The 20,535-nt window shown below is 43.2% G+C and overlaps 1 protein-coding gene across 2 annotated transcripts; it reads left to right on the forward strand.

Annotated features, from left to right (window-relative positions):
- Nucleotides 1–9,503: 9,503 nt before the first annotated feature.
- On the forward strand, nucleotides 9,504–20,301 carry DLEU7 (deleted in lymphocytic leukemia 7). Of its 2 annotated transcripts, none has more exons than XM_005501898.3 (2): nucleotides 9,504–9,950; nucleotides 17,451–20,301. In XM_005501898.3, exons 1-2 carry the CDS (start codon nucleotides 9,504–9,506, stop codon nucleotides 17,655–17,657), a joined length of 654 nt encoding a protein of 217 aa, XP_005501955.2. In that variant the 3' UTR covers nucleotides 17,658–20,301. The 2 variants fall into 2 exon arrangements, 1 of the variants encoding a protein (XP_005501955.2); XR_010469839.1 differs by lacking the exon at nucleotides 9,504–9,950 and adding an exon at nucleotides 16,845–17,313.
- The last annotated feature ends 234 nt before the right edge of the window (nucleotides 20,302–20,535 follow it).

The following is a 20,535-nucleotide window of genomic DNA, read 5'->3' on the forward strand; positions in this document are numbered from 1 at the left end:
ATATGGAGCTATAATTTTCCTTGGATGTGCTCCTGTGGGTCCAAGCAAACACAGCATTTGTGCTTTCACTGCCAACAGCGTCGCTTTGCTACTGTCTTCCATTTCTTCCACACATGGCTTTCTAAAAGGACTGAATAAAATGAATTTTATTGCAGTTTTATTAAATAACTTTGGTTTATGTTAGTATATGCATCAAGATTGCCAGCATATGTCCTATTTCTGGGTGTATTTAAGCTGGAATGGACGATAAAATACATATGGGAAAACATCAGAGTTGGCAGAAAAGATGTCTTCCTGTGAAAAATGATGACACTGAGTGCTATCAAAACCAGTCTAAAACTACCTTCAAAAGGGCCAGGATTTTACCTCAACAATTTGAAGAAACCTTTCCCATTTATATGTTCTCTGATTCTGTAAACGAGCAATATTATACATCTTAGGTCTGTCACATAAAGAAAAAACGTACATATGAGTTTAATCCCTTTGTTGGTTTATAACCTTAGAACTCAGGCAAGAGAGTCACAAATCCATGTAGACATCCCTGAGTGCTGACTTTTGCATTTGGATTTCTGATTTAGTTGAAAAATATATAAAAACTTGTGTAGCCAGACAGCTCCCTATTGGCTACACATCTGTATGGGCTCAAGAGCATAATATATTTTTGTAAAGATCTGGAATAAATTGTGCTCAATGAATTGGCCCCTCATATGCTCATTTCAAACAGCAGATTTGGATGAACTCATGTATCATGGGACCATCTGTGGCAAAACAATACCTCTGTGGTCAAATCCAGTGGGAGCTGCTATCATAAAAGTGGAAGTTGTGTATATGCAGAAATAAATAATTGGGGGGCAATTGAAATGTACTTACAGATCAATATTAGTGACTGCAAGCTACATTCGGTGTCTCAGGAATTAGTTTTGCATTTTTTAAAAAATCACAATGAGTGAAGAAAAGCAGCTTCTACGGTAAGGATCACCTACTTGATCTCAGCCTTCTAGAAAAGAGATACCTGGTTTGAGGTGTGAAAATGTCATCTAGAAATGTCATTTATAGAGAGCTTCATGGTAGTTTGGCAGCAGAATATGTCATCTTGTGAGCTTGCATTTTTCTCCATTGACAAGAGGGAAAATATTCAGAGCAGTACACTTAAGTTTTATCCAGCTAAAATTAGTAATCTACTGTTGAACATGTACTCAGTAGACCACTTACCCAGTGCACGTGCATAAACAGCAAGCAAGGGTACAATACTGAAAGCAGACTTACTAGTGTTTTTGTTGATATGTAGCTTTATCCACGCCTCACTCTGAAGGCCCAACTCAGCCTCTTTTGTTAGGTGAAGAATGTGTCTTGTCCTTCTTATTCACCTGACCTGACCTTGTTTCTTTAAGAATGCAAAAGTCCTTGAATGCATCCAGAGGAGAGCAACAAAGCCAATGAAAGGGATGGAAGGAATATCCTATAAGGAGTGGCTGAGGACTTTGGGCTTGTCTAGTTTTGAGAAAAGGAGGCTGGGAGGGGTGATCTCGTTGCTCCCTTCAGCTTTCTGAGGAGGGGAAGTGTAAGGAGGTGCTGAGCTCTTCACTCTGGGATCCAGTGAGAGGATACATAGGAATTGTTCAAAGATGCACCATGGGAGGTTTAGACAAGCGATTAGGAAGCATTTCTTTACTGAGAGGGTGGACAAACCCTGGAACAGGCTTCCTAGAGAAGTGGTTGATGCCCCAAGCCCATCAGGGTTTGTGTCATTTGGACAATGCACTTAACAACATGATTTAACTTTTGGTCAACCCTGAACTGGTCAGACAGTGGACTAGATGAGCATTGTAGGTCCTTTCCAACTGGAACAGTCTTCTATTCTATTCTATTCTATTCTATTCTATTCTATTCTATTCTATTCTATTCTATTCTATTCTATTCTATTCTATTCTATTCTATTCTATTCATTCTTTCTCCTGTAAACTTAAACAGATCACTGTTTGCAATCACTAACCCTTAACTCTAGTTTGGCTGCTTAGCTGAGTGTACACACATTTAAACTAAGCAGATTTCAGATGTGAAAGCTCCGTTTTCTTTCATGACCAGGATTCTGGTAGAGTGGGTAAAAACTGCACACAGATTTATGAATCCTGTTGTTCACCCAGCTTAATATTTGGCTCTGCTTCAACCTCTTTCTCTTCCTGTTTTCCCAAGAATGTTCCCCCTTTGGAAGCCAGCTTCATTAATGCAAAGTTCAAAATTCTCCAGAGACTCCCTCCCACCTTCCCAGCCAGCTCACATCCTCACTAGGAGCCTTGCAGGTCTGTCCTTACCAAGACAGGCTCTTTTCCAGGACCCTCTGGTCAGAGTCAGTTCCTCCTCCTGCCACCTGATATCCTGTGTGCAGCACAAACCCACATCCCTCAGCTCTTTTAAGCTCAATTTCCTCCCTCTGAATTCCTTGCTGAATTTAGGTGACCCATAATGCTTCCCAGAAGGTCCAATTATGAGTCACTTGCTCTTAACACACGAACCATCTTTCAGCACATCTGCAAAGTGAACTGTAGTTAGCACAGGTGAGACTGAGCCTCTAGCAACTCTGTTCCATGCCAAAAATGTGTATTTAGACTTTCAGAAACACATAAACCGTTCTCACATCCCCACTTCTGAAGACACCGTTCTCATATCTCCACTTCTGAAGACACAGGACTATATTTATTTGTGGCTTTTAATAAATATATAAGTAGTGTCACTTGTTCCTGGCTAGTATTAATATTGCTACTGTTAGGTTAGTTGTGGTAGCAGTCTGAGGAACGTTGTAAATTGGCTAACCTGTTACTAAGAAAAATAACCCCCAATCTCCTGTCCCTTGTTCTTGTCCTAAAGCATTCCTCCCCATGTGAGCACAGCAGTCTGCGTGTCTGCAAAATGAGCTGCCCTGGGGAGGGCATCCACCTGAAGATTGTTTTTTTCACTGGGTAAGCTTAAACCCCTCTCAGCTTCTCACCTGAGTTCTTTGCACAACTAGAAGGAAGGAGGCAAAGCAGAAGCAGGAAAGCAAGGTGGGACTGGGCAAAGGTGGGACTGTGTCTTTCAGCACCGATGCCTCTGTATACCAACTTGTAGTGTCTATTGAACTGCACCTTAAATTAGTTTACCTGATGTTGCCTATGAAGAAAAGGCTACTTACATCTCTTTCAAAGATCCAGAAAATTAAAAAAAAAAAAAATGCCGTTCTATGGTGGAAATGCTTCTGAGAACAAAACTGTCACTTCAGGTAACAGCATTTTCTTCAGCTCCTGTCAGATCTTACTCCCTAGATTTTATGCGGATGTCTTTGTGGTTTCAGATTTTTTTATAAAGAAGATTTTGTGACAGTCAGAACACAGTTAGTAGTTAAAAAAAGAACAAAAAGTAGTGTGTACAGCCTCTGAAACAGTTAATGCAGAATGATAAAGCTGTACCTCACTCATGCAGGAAAAATACCAGCCCTTTCTTTACTCCAACATCAACATGTTTACCACTGGGCTGGAGGGAAGACAACACCCTAGGTATACTCTTAAGAATAAAGTTATTTTGTCCTGCAGGAATTTTCATTGCTTTTACGCTCGCAAATACAGTACAGATGTGGATATTAGGAGAAAGCATTTGAAAAGCCATAAAACTGCTACTCATTTTATCATCTACTTATAGTCTCTATATGATTACCCTGTCTTTAGTTACGGCAGTGCGTTAGTCAGCTGTGCTCAGCACTGACACATGGCAGATGAACCGCTCTGTGCGCTGCTCCTGTGGTGCTCTAAAGCTGATAAAACTCAGCAGCTGTTATTTTCACTGGCTTGTGCAGTGCATAGTGGGTGTTCTGGTCACTTTATAAATATCACCTTTACACTTCCAAATGCTTAAGAAGCACATTTATTTCTAACAGAGTATCCCCACTTAGGTGCAATGTGTGTTTAGTTGGTGTTACATAAAAAGGTTGGTTCTGAGGTCAAAACGTCTCTCCAGAATGACACATACAAGAGTGAAAATATTTTTACATTTGTATCCTAGGAACATACACCTAATTCTGGTCAAGTGTTCTCCACAGGAAGAGCCACACTGGTGGAAGAGGCTGTAGTGTCCAGCTGCTGCTTCTGGCCCTTGGCTGCGAAGTCCCGACCCCACAGGTGAGCCAGCAGAAGCAGCCAAGGGGGTTGTCCCCACCACACCAGTGCTGAGCCACCCATGCTAATTCAGGTGTTCATCATTTTATAAGTGAACTGCACTGGCTCTGTGTTTTCAGAACAAGTGACAATCCCAGCTGACCCTCTGTGGGGACACTAACATGTAGCAGAACAATGGGAAGAAGCTGGAAAGGAACAGTTAGGGGAAATATGATAGAGGTCTGCAAAATGCTGGCTGCTGTGAAGGATTGACTACTCACTTGTCCCTTCCAGCACAAGACTGAAGCCAGGTTGAAAACAAAAAAAAGAAATTCTTCAAGCAGGGAGTGGGCATGGATTTTTTTGCCAAAAGGCACTGGATGCATGGATTTAAAGGGAGAGTAGACAAGCACTTGGAGAGGGGCCCACTATGAGGTACTAAACAAACAAACAAACAAACAAAAGAAGTTCGCTGGCACAAATACTGTCCCACGTTGAGAATGGTCAGAAGCTGTGGAAACATGTTACAACTTGCCTGTTCTCATTTGTCAACAGGCATCCCATTGCGGCTACTGTTTTTCTTTTCCCTGAGGGACACCATGAATGTGAACCCCATTGCCACAATTCAGACAGATGAGTTGCCTATTTTGGGGGCAGTTGCAAGCTGACTCAAAATGCTGGGGATGAGCCTTAGTTGGGGAAAACACTGGGGGTATCCCCTGCCACTTTTTGGAGTTAGAATACGGGCCCAGGTTACTCTGATCTAAGGCAGTACAGCTGTCCTTAGGTTCACCATCTAGCCAAAACAATGGACAATTACATGGAAGAAATCACATGCCTATGCTCAAAACTGTGCTCCTGAAAGCCTCTGCTTGTTATCCATGAGCATTTTGCATGGGTCTCTGAAATCTTCTGAGGATCTATAATCGCTCAGCACCTAAGCTCCATTAACATCTATTATCCAAATATTTCTCTGCCTAAACACCCATGGGGTTCATCCCTGTGGGCATATGTACAGCAGCAAATCAGCCCTCAATAGCTCCATGCTGGGGTGGTGGTAGCTTCCATCTTCCTTTCTATGGTGAAGGTAGCTACCAGCAGAAAACCATAATCTTTTTGGGTGGTTTTACAGAAGAGCTGGTAGTGAGGAAGCACCAAGCAGCAGTTACACGGTATGGAAGACCAGTGCTCAAGCTCCATCTTGACCTTTTATTCAGTGGTGTTCATTCCCATGATTCCTGCTCTGCTTTGTTAATTAGTCTGGTAGTTAATATCCCCACTAGGGAAGGGAGGGACCAAGATCTGAGTACATATGAGTGAGAGGATTTAAACTCCTATTTCCCATAGCACAGGGATAAGTGAGATGCTCATTCTCTCTGCCCACCTTCCCATGTGGCAGCAGCAGCAGAGCCCAAGCATATTTGTCCGAGGCAAATGGGAATGTCCTGCTTGGTTTGCCCTTGTGAGGGCACCAAGGAGCATGCCCTCCACACCACTCCATGGTTCTTCCATCTCCTGCTGCCATGTTGCTGGAAATACTTTGCCTGTCCAGAAACTACTATAAATAGAGAGTGAATAATTGTTTGTAGCAGTCATTTAGGGTAGAGGGAGGGCAGTACATAGGCGGCATCCAAATCCTTGTTTGCATTACGCTTAGATTATAACCAATTTTTTGTCCCCAGCCAAGCCAGTCCTGAGACACAGCCAGGAGCCCAACACCTCTTTTCCCCAAATGTCAGAGCTACAAAATGATGCTCTCTTCTTTGGGCTCTTTCCTTGATAAGGCATTGAATCCTCTTCTAGCACAGCTTGAAGACATGGGATACATATCCCCAAAAAGCTTTTCAGATCATAGTGAAGCCAGACCTGTAAGAGATGAGAGTTGAAACCCATCCTCCACTAAGGTGGGTACCCTAGGGGTACCCTAAAAGCTACCTATTGTAGCAGTGAAGTTTATAAGTCCAGATCATTTAGTGGGTTTTGTGGATCAGAATATGCATCTGTCCTCTGCCCATACCAAATTCCAGAACTGTCTCAAGAGAAGTGCAAGGTATATGATGAAGGGACACTGTGCAATTGCCTTCTCCCCAGAGACTAATTTCTTCCTAATCCTCATCAGTTCCTGGTTGGGTTTCACCTTGAAGCTGAAGGGCTCATATCTTTTAGAAGTGTTTATTCATCTCCACAACAATTCAGAGTTCTCCTTAATATCGTTCACATATTAAAAAAAAAAAATAATAAAAAGGTGATTAGATGTTCAAATTAGATCAACATATTCTGGGAACACATATAGCACATTTCCTGGATACGCGGTCTCTCCTGAGCCCAGGTGCTCCCTCAGGCCCTGCTCCACCATCCCACCAGCACTGTAATGTGCAAACAGCAACAGCAGCAGCCAGCAGCAGTGCAGAACTCAACCATTCCTGGTAAACCCCACTATCATCTGCTGGGGAAAAAAGCGGATGGACTCACAGCCACCTGAGCTTTTTAAAAATGATTATCAGGTGTGTCTGGGCTTTGGAGCTAACTACTACAAGATCTCAGCCTCCCCTTCCTCCCTCTCAGTCCAGACACTTAAAGGCAGAGAGAATATTCCAAATCTGTGCCACCGAATGCTCCAGCACTGTGTCTGCAATGCCTCATCATCCCGATGCTGTCAGTGGGTGCCAACTCAAACAAAAACCAGTGAGCATGGCGCAGACAGGGGGAAATGGGCTTCTCCCCACGCGCTGATGGAGACGGAACGGCGCGTGGCAGCGGCCCGGCAGCCCCTCCTGGCCTGAGAGGCACCGAGCTGGGGCAGCAGAACACTGCAGGTGCAGAAAACCCATGGAGCTCGAGTCTCCCTGCAGATTTCCTACGTTCCTTCCAAAGTCACAGTATTTTAATTGATATTTCTTGTGAGAATTCAACAGGTGCAACATAAATCCCAGGGATTGTGCTGAATCCCACAAAACCTTGACTTGCGTTTTGGAAGGAGGGAGGGGGGAAAGAAGTTTTCTTGCTCTTTGGGTTTTTAGCCTTGAGCTACATGAAACAGAAAAAATGCTGTGTTTGGTCAAAGTGCTGCCAGATTAAAATAAGCAGCTATCCATCTTATTTTCCTGAAAGGATGGTTAACTCATTGAGAAAAACTTATTGACTGTAAAAATACATTCAATTATAGCAGAACTATGATAGGGACAAACTTCACTTTTCCTTACACATCTTGGAACAGGGGGCAAAAGCTCCTATATCCATTTCTGCCCCTTCAGACTTACTCAGCAAAGCAGATGAGACAGTAGCTGTGTCAGGAAAAGAACCTTTGGATTTGTGGATGCACACTAGAACTCTGTCAAAAACACTTAATAGACCCATTTTGCCATGGTTTTAGTTATAAGATGAGAGGTACTAGAGGTAATGAAAGTAGATGTCACAACATACGATTTCTTTAGCAGTAAGTTGTGATATATCTCCTCTTGGTTTACTCTCTACTTGACCTATGGCTCAATATCTTCAGGGCACCACATGGTACATAGATAAACAATGAAGAGATAGGGAGGGAGATGTTGGAAACAAAAACAGACTTCCACTTCTCATTTTTGCAATTGTCCATGTATAATATTTTTCTAAGAAAATTCCTGATAAGGGTTTGTTAGAGAGTCAGGAGGTTTTTAAACGTTTTTTGTGTAAAACAAGTTTTATAAAATGTTAATCCACCCCAAAACTTCAGACCACCTAAGAAGACCATATTTCTAGCCCTCAGAAAGTGAGCAAGCTGATAAACTGCAAATCTGTGTGTTCTTCTCCATACTCCTGTATCCACTTCTCTGCTCTTTTACCTCATTTGCAGTTTCATATGAGTGCCTGGCACATGTCTTGCACTGATGCCAGGCTAGTTTATCTCCAGCCCTAAGATGGGATTGATACACCTGATTTTGGAAGAGACAGTGACAGTAAAGCCCTCCTCTTAGGAGCAAGAGAATGACCAGCCCTTCTCCAGAGGGAATTGCTGTGAGATGTTCTGCCGAGTGCTGTGATAATCTAACGGGGTCAAAGAGAGTGGGACCAGGCATGTCTCTCCTCATTTCCTCCTAACAAAGCAGATTTGTCTACATTTATAAAGAACACAAAGAGAAAAGGCTACCTGAAGTTTAACTAGGAAGCAAATAGAAAGTTTAGATAAAAGTCTTCCAAGGAAACATAATGAGCAGAATTACAGTAGAAACAGTTGCTATATGGATAAGGCAAAATATTTGACAAGGAAAACATATCTGAGAAGAAAGCACAAGGGCAGAGCTATTATAGCCTCTGAGGCCTTTTCCCTCAGACTTCTTATTTTATAACATATTTCTAAAACACAACACCCACAACTGTTTTTCTTCATCTATCAAAGCATAAAATTGCCAGTCCTTTGACCTAACTTAAATGAAGGAAGTAGCAATGTTAGGTTTAATTAAAAACAGCAAATATTTGTACAGCTGTCCTTGGTTTCACGGCACAGAAATAGGTTTAGCATCAAATCTTACAGTTTTAAATCCTCTGGGAACCATATACAAAAACATATAGGATCCTTCTGGCTAACTTGCCAAAGCCAGAAATGCCTTTTTTTGGAGTTATTTCAGGTGGGGCTCGTTCAGCCTTCCTGTTTCCAGCCCACTGTTTTCCTACTTGAGACTTTTTTTTCTTTTTTTCTGCTCTCCAAATGTGGCACTGTCAGCTTGACAGATTTGGATGCGTTTGGTGCTTTTGGGGCTTGTGAGTAGTAACAATAATAATAATAAAAATGAAGATAAGCTGAGAAATTTTGAGTTATCAGCAGCTATAACTTTTTGGTGGAAACCCTGACAGCTGGACCTGGCTGGGTGTTTCCAGGGGTCTCTGCCTGTCGGTGTGGGTGTCAATGGGAGGCATCTGGTGCAGGATGCAGGAGCATCAACCAGATCCACGCCGAACATCCCCAAAACCGGGAGGGGTTTGCAATGAAAGGTTTCACTCCTGACCCTTGGCCTCCTTTTAAATTGCACATCGAAATGTTGTAAAATCCTTCAGCACGGAGCTTTATAACGCAGCCTCTGGAGGGCTGACTCCACGCACACTCCACCTCCTGGAATAGGCCAACTTTGGCAAGTCTGCTCCCAGTGGGGACCACAGGAGGATTTACACCCCTTTGTGCAAAAGGTTCAGCAGCCACCAGCTCTGCACCCACCCACCCGTCCCTCCCAAGGATGCACGGGTTTCAACCTGCCCAAGCCAGCCCAGGGAGGGCTGGAGAGGCGGGTGGGGTGCATGGCCACCCACGGAGGAGCCAGAGATAAGAAGACAGAGGTGGGGAAGGGGCCAAGTGGAGTTTAAAAAGCTGCACCCGGGTCTGGAGTGGGAAGGGAGGTGGGAAGGCAAATGACCAGTCCAGCTGCCCTGCTTGTGTCTCTCAGGCACCAGTCAGGGGCTCTCTGTACCCTCTGGGCTGTCGCAGCCCCACATCCTCCCCACAGTCCCCCCCAGCCTTCCCACACCCAAACCTTCAGGCCAGCTTGGCACAGCCTGAGAGAGGAGACGGAAGTGTCTGAGCCTGGTGGGGCTCTGGAGCTGGAGGAAGAGAAATCAGTCCCAGGGAAGAGCCTGAAGGATGGAGACGAGAGTGGAGAAATATCTCCTCCCAGCCCAGGTGAGCCCAGGCCAGAGAGACTGGCCTGGCCAGGGCTGGCGAGGTGTGAGACACTTCGAGAGATGGCTGTGCGCAGCAAGCTGTCCCGACTAGTAGAAGCGACTTCCCAGCTTGTAGAAATAGAACAGACTCTCCTGCTCCCTCTCCTACAGCAGCTTCCTCTTCCTCTCCACCCAAAAGTAAGTGAGGCAAGTAAGTGCTCTTATCTCGGGCTATTGGTGGAAGGGCAGTGGGCTGCACTAATAATTGCATGCTCTGGGTCTTGCCATGCAAACTGGAAGAGTTAAATAATTTAAGGCCACAGCCTGCAAAACAATTAGAATGCTAACAACAGTTCAGTGTAGTTGCACCACAAGGGTTCAGGGGACAAAACCAATTTTGGGCAGTATGAAGGCTTACTGACATGCTGAGTAGCCTGGAAAGATTAGAGCTTTTTTCAGAAGCAGGCTTTATATGTCTAAATTTCTACAAATGCACATAAAGTTTTAATTATAAAGCTATTCTCCAGTTCTAAAAGAGGCAAAAACCAACACAAGATGAAGAGACCAGTAACTTGGAAGGGAAACATGACTGACCTGCAGAGCCCATGGCTGTTCCAGATTGACACAATATACATCCAGCATATGAGACCCAGTGAAGCAATACCTGAAAAAATCCTCAGTTTTCCAATAAATGCACTGGTTATGCATATTACCCCAGGAAGAAGTCTAAGAAAAAGCCTAGGCATGGGCTTGCAATTCATGAGTTTAGCTGTCATGTCTAAGTCAGTTTGACATTGCCCCAAAACTTTCACCTTATGATTATTCTTGGGTGTACCATGTAGAACAAGATGGCAGTTCTTATCCAAATTTTAGTAGCAAAGATGCATGCCACAGAACCCCCATTATTAGTTGAAACTAATTTCTGGGTCAGCTGAGCTGAAACTAGGATTTGCTCTTCTACTTTTATGCCAGCCTTCCCAGCACAGACCAGCACAATGTGGGAAGCTGGGGCATACTGAAGCAGCAAAGATGTAACCACTTAAAGTCTCATCTGGTGGATAAATATTGGTGGTCAATATTTTTCTATGACTTCAGGTTTCTCAGTGTCTTGGTGATGACTTTGACACATTGCAAGATACTGTTTTCATGGGTGCTTGGTCAATGTGCTGAGTCCAGCTGGCTTTGAGATTGTTCACAGTTTGTTAAAAATCAAATCCAAGCTACATCAAGTCAAGATGCAACTCAGTCATAAACTCAGCCACCAAGAATCAGAGGCAACCTTTGAACATCTGGGTCCAAATACTTTTAGTTTCCAGGAATATCCATCTAAGAGTCCACTAGGAATAAATTCGCCTGGAGATGGGTGGGGAGATATTGGAAGATATGCATGACATAAAAAGAAGAGTATGTTAAGAATCAGCTGAAATTGTTAGACATTATTCTTCAAAAATGAGATTGCAGTGACAGGTTGGACCTCTGCAATACCAGTTTTCCAGTAGGACTTCTTAATTGCTTGTAATTTAAAATAAATAAGGCAAATGACATTTATTTTTTGTACAAATGCTAGCTTGATGAACTACAGCCACCTCAATGAAAGCTTTACTTTCTTCCTCTTCTTTCCCAGAACTACTTTAATATTTGTTTGTGTGAAAGCATGTGTTTAGATACCACTGGGAATACAGTCTACTTTGGATTCTGATTTTCCTGTTCTACTTGAAGCTAAGTTAGGTCCTTTTTTTCATTGAAAACCCATTATCATGACCCATTGAGCGCTGGGACTTCTCCCCCTTCCTTTCTAGAATGAGGTTACATAAATTCTGCAGTAGGTTTCCTCAGACCCTGCATCATGGATAAGCAACCCATTTAACTGTGAGTAGTTTCATTGCTGCAGATTTGATTTTGAAGTAAATTGGATTTCAAGGGACCCATTTATATTACAACCTGCTCATAAATTCAGATGAACGAGCCCTTAAAAATAAGCTGTAAGCCAATGAGTTGGACGAAGTCCCTTCAAAATGGCAGCCCTTGGAAACATGTCCTTCCAGTCACTGTTTTTGAAGGAAAGCTCTGAGTTTATGGCTCAGAGACACTCAGACACGCTAGCATTCATTATTTGATATGTTTCATTAATTGCTACGCTTATGTCTCTTTCAGTTTTTTCTTGATAATCCCGACTTTCCCATGTTCCATTTATTTTGGGGTTGTTCCTTGTTTTCCTTTTGTTGGTTTATAGTATTGGTTTATCAGCTAAACTGGTTCAAAAAATCACTCTATAAAATGGTCCCAAAACAGATAGACATAGGCTTGAAGAAAAAATAGATTGAAGGTATGGGAAGGACAACACTGAAGTAGCCCATCCCCTGTAGGTATTGGGAACAATGCTTTCTGCTGTGCCCCAGTACCTGTTAGTCATTGCTAGTACTCAGCAATTAAAGGGTGAACTTCTGATGAAAAGTGACAGCCTGGCAAGAATTGGGAGCAAATCCTTCACTAGCGAAAGCAAGTGTGTTGTTACTGATTTTGCCTGGCGTACAACTGCAAAGAGACTGCCTAGGGAAAGGGTCTGCATGGAGACAGAGAAGAGCAAGGGGCCCCTGTCCCCCATCCTGAGACCCAAGCAGCCACATCACCCACTGCCTAATCAGCTGTCTACCAACATCACACCCATAAGCAAACTCCTTGCCCCTTTTGCCTTTTGCCTCCGCAAAGATGCCCTGCAATAATGTCCGTGTTTTCGCTCTCCTGTAATTACACACTGTCAAGGTGAACAGAATGGCTTTTTTTTTCTTTTTTTTTCTTTTTTTTCTTTTTTTTTTCTTTTTTTTTTTTTTTTTTTTTCACAGAGATTCTATATTTTAAGCAGCAATGTGAGTGCATTGGAAACGGAAAAATACAAGGTATAAAAGCTTCCCAAAATAGCAGCGTGTGGCTTACCCTGGCTGTGCTCAGGTGCAGCTATGCATTACTACAGCTTTTTGATAACATCCTGCCTCCTGTGCCGAAATTACCAAGGGGTCGTGAAGACAGTACTAAATCAGAAATGTGTGGCAGATTGGACTGGCCCAATCTCAACGGCAGCCAGTGGGGAATGGAACATAAATCACGCTAAGAAGTTAAAATAGCCATCCCATTTGCAAAACAGTCATGGTGTTTTCTTTAAGGGGGAAAAGAAAATAGTGTCCTTAAAGGGTGCCAGACTGACAGGGCGGGATAATAAAAAAACTTCTGACTGTGCAAGTTTCTCCTGCCCCCGTGCTACGGTGCTGCTGCTCTGCCTGGTGCAGCAGAAGAAGAAGGTTGGGGCAGCAGGCTTGGTACTTCAAGCCAAAAGGTGCAGCATCAGCAGACCTGCACATGCACCTGTAGAACTCTTGCCCTGGATCTCCTGTCGGGGTGAAACAGTGCAGTTGCTGTGAAATTAGGCCAGTGGCATTTAATTTGTACCAAGAGTGAGTCACATCACCGGGACTGGAGGGATGGCGTGACGGCAGCCCTACCGGGGCTCTCGCAGGCAGGCGGGGGGACAGTACATTGCCTTTGCTAAGCCTGCCCACAGCGGTGCCAGCCGCAGGCTTTGTTTTCTTCCTATATTGAGACCCATCCCTGGGGAACAAAACAGAAACCACAAGTTCATTGCAGGCCTAACAACAGGACAGCATCAGACATTGCTGACTTTGGCCACAAGTGAGCTGAATACCTGGAGATGGCCTGTTCCTCAGGAGAACAGTGGGGGCTGGTGCAGCCAGGAATCTCTGCCAGCTGCTCTGCACAGCATAAGCCCAGAGCACTTCACCTGGCGGATTTGCGCATTTGGGGGGAGGAATGTGGAATGGGTGGCTGTTGCTAGATGACATTTGTAATGGTAGTTAATAAGCTTGTTTTCTGGTTCTGTTTTGCTGACACAAATCAGAGATTTGTTCTCAATTGCAAAGTGACTTGCTCTTCCTATGAGAGAGAACTGAAGACTGATTCATAAATAATGCCTTAGGGATGATGGAAACGAGATAAATTGCTTTCATTAGAAAGCAAAACAGCAGCATAGTCCCTGCTTGCCACCATGGATTGAACAAATGTGAACAAATGTGCCAGCATGCACGTTTTTCATTTTCCAGGCACTGATATTATGAAGCTGTTCCTGAAACTAATAGCTTTGAATCTTCATTTTTTACAGTAATTAATACAAAGAGTGATCCTGGAAAAAATTGCCTCACCCTCCATAAAGTTATTTGCAAGCCATAGGCATCAATACTTGTTTGTGTGGATATTTTTTAAAATACTGACAAATGGACAATTTTAAGTTCTTCAAGTGAGGAATTGCCTCCAAGATACTTCTGGAAGCTCAGAGGAAATATGCTTAGGCAGTTCCATTTTGTTAATATGATAGCGCTGCACTCCACGCGCATTCGCACCTGCTGTGCAAGAAAGATGCTTTGCAGCAGCAAACCGCAGAACGAACTACACTAGGGGCTTAGAGGATATTTTTTTCCACAGTAATAGCAACTTCACAATAAATTATTAACAACTCCACCATTCTCGGTGGTATATGTCTTAGGAGATATCTTCCAAATGCAACTGTTTTAGAAAACAGCAGGTGAGAGATGGATACAGACTTGAGAAGGGTCTTATCTGTCCCACAGAGGTTTCTCAAAGACTAAGCTACTCAAGCCATGTTCCCTTTAGGGTCTCAAGAGAGAAAGAAGCACTCCAGATTCAGTTCATCCTATAACAGCCATCTAAGATCGGTCAGATAACCTGTTCCTGTTGCTCCCCGCTGACTACACGCGGAGCCTCTGGGACAAAGCTCCGGCTTAGACTTTCACATGCCCAAGGAATGCCATAAGAATCACTTTCTAAAATGACCATTTTATTCCTCCAGAAATCGACCTATCCTGAGAATATATACTGGAAAAAAATGAAGTAGGTCAGTGGGGGCGGAGGCGCTAAGTTACCAGGAATGGACATTAGGAGCTCTGGCACTCCAGCCCTGACTCCCAGATTTTGGCCCGCCAATCGTGAAGAGCATCCAGCACCTGGACTAGGGCACCACCACTGCCACTCTGCCTTCAGTGGAAATTTTGTCTACCAGGCCGCATGGAGATTAAGAAAAAATGTTGAGGGTTGGCAGTGGGCTGAGGTCTAAAATTCGAGCGTGCTGAAGAAAAAGGCAGCTGTCTGTAAGAGCCAGCTGTAGGAATCTGTTTGATGGGTCAGGTTGGCATCTCTGAGTAAAATAAAAGATGGAAGAAAGCAGTTTGTGTCTTCTCTAAGGAAGCCTTTATAAAAGCGGCTTCTTCACAAGTGCAAAGCAACTTGGTGGATAGTATCAATTTTATGTTAAGGTTCAAAAATAAAAGCTGAGCCATCAGAAACATCCTGAAACTTCAGCCTGCCACTGAGTGACAACTGCATGAAACAGACACAGAGCAGTGGAAAAATTTAAGCCATAAATTAGACAGCCTTGAAACTAGTAGGCCATGCTGTTTTTATTCTGGGGGAGGTTCTTTATTAACTCATCTGTCTAAACATATGGACAAATGAAAGCTGCAGGGAGGATCTGTGCTCCTGTCTTGCAATTGAAAACACTTGAAATCAAATCACTGCAAATATTCCTGTTACCTTCACTTACATGGCAAAGTACGGCAGGAACTGTTGCTCTCTATCAGTTCAGCTCACAAGGGCCCTATTTCCTGAAGTTAAAATGGAAAGAATTTTTAGTCTGAAACTTTTGCTTTTCCTTCAGTTAGTTACTGCTCACTTTTACTGAAAGGAGAGAGATAAGTCAAGTTTTTATTCTCTGTCATGTATCCTAAGGCTGCCATGTGCTGGACACCTGCAAAAGCTAGCAAAGCTAGCTTGTTTACTTAGTGCAATTTATTTGACCTTTTAATATATTTGAGTAGGGATTTTATACCTAAGGCAACTTTACAGAACAGATTTGAAAGGTGACCTTCAAAGGAAACATCAAAATCTTTCTGAAAAAGGAAACTTTGGAAATATATGTGAAAAAGGCTGCTTTTCAGCTAACCTTAGGACTCCCTGGCTTTTTGGCACAGGGGCGTACCAGAGCGATGAGTTCGCCTTGCCCACAGCAGACCCACAACTGCTATTGTACAATACCTAAGGGTCCAAGAATGGTGCTGGATGGCTAGTTTTGGTATTTTTGTAATTACTACCTTCTGTCTTCTGTCTGGGGCAGTCATTCAGCACTGGTTTTGATGTTAAACCACATTTTAATCCTTCAAATGCAAACCCTTTTTGTTGCTACCATTATGAAGCTGGGATTGTCTAGGTGAAATGGAGTTTTAAAACTGGTTTCTCTGTTGTTTTTAATAACAAAGGTAAAACCAACAACAGGTCTGAACCTTCATACTTTTAAGAATAACATTAAAACTCAATCTCCTCACAGCTAAAATCACGGGCTGCTACTTACAGAGTAAATACATCAAGTGAAGGAGGTAAGAGGTGCCAAAATCTTGTGTGTACTACATGCTATGGAACAAAGTTGATCCATCCCCTATAGCTTGTCCTGGGGCGTTCATTGCATGTGGGACTCTGCAGAGGCATAGGTTGTGAACAAGACCATGTTTGCACATAAATTTTATGATGACAGAGGCTGATTCTGCTGCCAGAAGAGGATGTCTTGTCCTCTTGACCTCCACGTGCTCATTCGCACCATTGAGGTCCTCCTTCCTTTGTGCGGACACAATCATTTCCTAGAGTAAACCAGGCTGGGGGAACCATTGTGAGTTAAAACTCTGCTTCTACCATCTGCTCCTACTCCTCTTTTAAGGAGAGGTAGGAGCAGACGGTGGTAGAGGGGGATTTTTTTTTCAGTATTTGTATAAATGTGCATAGTAGATGTGCACCACTTTACAGTGCTCACAAACCTCCGCTGGCCCAGCTCAGTGGCAGCAGAATGTTGCCCCTGCCCTAGGCAAGGTCCTACAGCCAGCAGCACTATTGCTGCTTAGAGGGGCACTGGCTCCACTTAGCTTTTTCCTAAAAATATCAGGAGGGGTTTCCATGAGCTGTAACATATGACATTGGTTTGACTGGATTAAGGAATGCATTTGCCCCATGCAGAGCATTTCCCCTAGCATGGGCAGGTGCCAGAGCAGCACTTCTCACATTGCAGGCCATGCCACATCTGATGGTCTGGGAAGGCTTCATCATTTGTTATGATGTGCGACTGGAAGAGCTGTTGATGTCACCTGCCTTGCAGGTGATCCCAGTCACCTCACAGATGAAGGACAAAGCATGGAAGTGATGCTTCAGCAAGGGTTGCTCTCACAAAGTCCCTTTGGGACCCATTGTGAGCTCTCCAGTGATGCCTGGATACAACATTTCCCTGAGGCCCTCCCCTGGCCCATCAGGGTAAGGGGAGTTGACTTGCACGAGGACAGCTAGTAAAGCTCTGTCTGGTAGAAAGAGTTAAAAGAAAAAAATGAAATATTGCTGATGCCTGGGGAACAAAGTGCCCCTTAAAAGTGAGCAGGTGAAACTGCTACCCGAGGCTTCCTGCCAAGATGGCTTGCAGCACTATTTAATGGTTACATTAAAGGTATCTCAAAACTAAAGATGTTTCACAGTAAATCAGATATGAACTTTCATGGTTATGAAGTTTCTGCTTAGAAAATCATGCCTATAAAGCCTAGGGAGCATTATTTTTCACTCACTTCTTTCTGCTTTTCCTTTTAGGATAGCATTGAGTTTAGAAACATCTGTAGTCGTATGGCTTTGCAAAGAGAGGGACAACAATTTGAGAAAGACTTACATGAAGCCCAGCAGTGTTTGAAGACCATCATTGAGAAACTCATTTGTTCGCTGGCAGTTTTCCCCTCAGATTCTTGTATCTCAGTCCGGTTTGCCCTGAGACAAATCCTGCAAAATCTCCTGGCAATGTGAAACAGCAGTCTGCTTGGCCAAGGAACAGCAAGGCCTATGAGCTGTAGTTACCCTATAAAGATAAGAGATAACTTGAAAGGTGAATCCTGGATATTTTACTGTAGCAAGAGTTCCTGCTGACTTTACATCAGTGAAGACTTCCCAACAGAGACGGTGTTCCTGCAAAGGACTGAATAGCCTTCTTACATCACTTATACCAAAGTCATGTTAATATGAGCTGGGAACATCTTCAGAAGTCGATCTGGAGGAACAGGAATTCGTTCTTAAACAATAAGGTCTCAAAATGAATACAGAAAGGTGGAGACTGAGAAGACAACCATCAGGAATCTCTCAGTTTTCATCACAGCTCAGGAAAATGTGTTTTCAGTTAATTTTTTATGGAGTGGATACTTGAGAGAGACAGAGAAAATATAGTGCTTAAGTATGGGCTCTTTCATGAGAAGGTATATGGCCTGATTATGCTGCAAATAAAGACAGCCTGCTAAATCTTTACTGCATTTTACCATAAGAGTAAGAAGCCAACAAACCAATGGAAAGGTGAAGGTGTGGTATCTTCCAGTAAAAAAAAAAAAAAAGAGAGAAGAAAAATATGTGGGACCAGTGGGATCAGTCACTTAAAAGCAATAAAAGCTCTTGGTAGATGATCTAGTGGAGGTGAATGGAAAGCAAAGCAAAAGAGGCATTAACACTGTGAAGCAAGGTATTTATAAACTGAGGTGAAACATTTGTGAAGATTGCAGAGCTTTCTCAGCCCCTGTGACTGTGCAGCAGACAGCATAAAACTCTGCTCTCCTGCTGCTAAATCAGGAGGGTTTATGAAGTCACTTATTTCTGTCAAACAGCTGCAGCTGTAATGCTGAGAAGAGGCATTTTCCCCCCTCTTTTGCAGTAAGATTTAACGTCTCTGTGATTGCCGAACAGGAATAACGGCTTGTAAAACTTTTTTTTTTTTTCAAAGGGATAAATTAAGCTCATTTTAACTGTGATTTGGGCAGCAGGTGAGGGAATTATGTAGACTATGAGATAGAAAAGTATCTCTTTCCATTGGCTGGAGGAGTGAATTTCCACACGTAATTTTTTTTGTCTTTTTTAATTTTTTTCGACGTGTGATCGTGAACATCATCAGCTGAATACTTTCCGAGTGTGGTTCCATACTCTGATTGATTTGCCATATTTTATGTTCACACTTTAAATGTTACACTGGTGTAATTCTCACAGCTATAATTAAGGCTACCTCAAAACACTTTTTCACTGGTTCTTAGTGTGAATGCAGACAACTGCCCTGGGTTGAAATTTTGCCTGGGATGTCTCAGCTTAGAATTCATTTAGAAATGGGAAGAAAAAACATGGAAGTTGGGCCAGAACCAGATATCTCCTTTTTTCACTTTTTTTCCCCTTTCTTTCTTTCTTTCAAGTGTGACTCCCTCAAGGGAAGAGGGGAAAAAGGGCTCTGCTGAGAGCAGAACATGGTGTCTGCCAAAACATTGTGCTCTCAAGGGTAACACTGAACATAACAGCAGGCAGCAACAAACAGAGGGGATGCACACAAAGGTGTTATACCCAACCCTACAAAGGTATTAGTGAGTGTGTATCTACTATAGTTTCTACAGTTGCTTCTACTAGTTTTGCTCACTCTGCTCTCACACATGAGCACCCTATTACAGGGTCTGTGTTTCAGTTCCTTCAGCAGGGAGTTAGCCCCACGCACAGTTTTATCTCCGGTTTAATTTAAAAGTCATTTAAAAGAGAAACTTCCCCAAGGACTCTCTATGTCCCTCACTTGTATCTAGCTCAGTGCACTGAAATCCTGAAGATCCACTGCAAGATCCCATTGACTTCACCAGGGCCAGAATCTGGGCTATGCTCACCAGGTCAAAGCTCACATCATCAGTGTTTGCTGACAGGGTTGGCACTGGAAAGACTATGAAAAAAAACCAAAACAGGCTGATTTCAACTCTCTCTGCCCAGTCACATGTGTGTGCACAGAGCTAATAACCAAGTACAAAAGAACAAAAGCATTTGGCAGGTAATTTTCTCTTCAAGCTTCTAAGAAACCAGCAAGTGTTGTAGATTAAAAGTACATTACATCTAAAAAATACTCTGGCCACAGTTTCACCAAATTGGACAGGTTCCCTTCCGGATTGCTCTAGGCCTGCAGAGATCCATTGCAGGTAAGAAATAGACCCAGAGACTTAGGGGAAGTTTATACCTTCTGTATATGACTCTTCATGTTTTTTTACAAGAATTAGTGTTTATGCTGAAAATTTCCAGAACTTTTTCTTTCCCAAACATTCTCACTTAAAATGAATATTTTAAGTCAAGGTCAGTTAAAAAGAAAACAGTGTTAAATTATTTGAAATTCTGGATAGAAATTTTAGAATCTCTTGGGAAACTTCATCTTGCATCAGACTATACATCACAGGTGCTCAACTCCTCTCCTTGTCCTTGAGATGATGGTGCAACAGAATGGCAGGGCAGTAGGTTCTCAGGTCCCGAGCCTGCAAACTCCATGGGTATGGTTTCATGATTCGAAGTGCTCACATTACTGTGGTTTAATAAGTTACCACCCATCAGCTGAGCTGTGGCAACTGTCTGCGCACATACAATTAACTCACCCTAATTGCAAAATGTGCAACTCACCCACTTTCAGGAGACCAGTGCAGCTGCACATTGATATCAAGTTATCCCTTGGCATGCTTGAGGCTAAAGGTCCCGTTTCATCATACATTAATCAAGATGAATCATGGTAGAAGATATGATGAGCATTGGGCATGCCTCTTGGGTGGGGATTCACAGCTCTCCTGGCCTTGTGTCTCGTGGACTCCCACCATGGTGACCAGCCCTCGAGCTGAGGTGCAAGCTGCTCTCTGCAGTGCGT

The sequence above is a fragment of the Columba livia genome, chromosome 1 (assembly GCF_036013475.1).
Source record: "Columba livia isolate bColLiv1 breed racing homer chromosome 1, bColLiv1.pat.W.v2, whole genome shotgun sequence".
NCBI lineage: Eukaryota > Metazoa > Chordata > Aves > Columbiformes > Columbidae > Columba > Columba livia.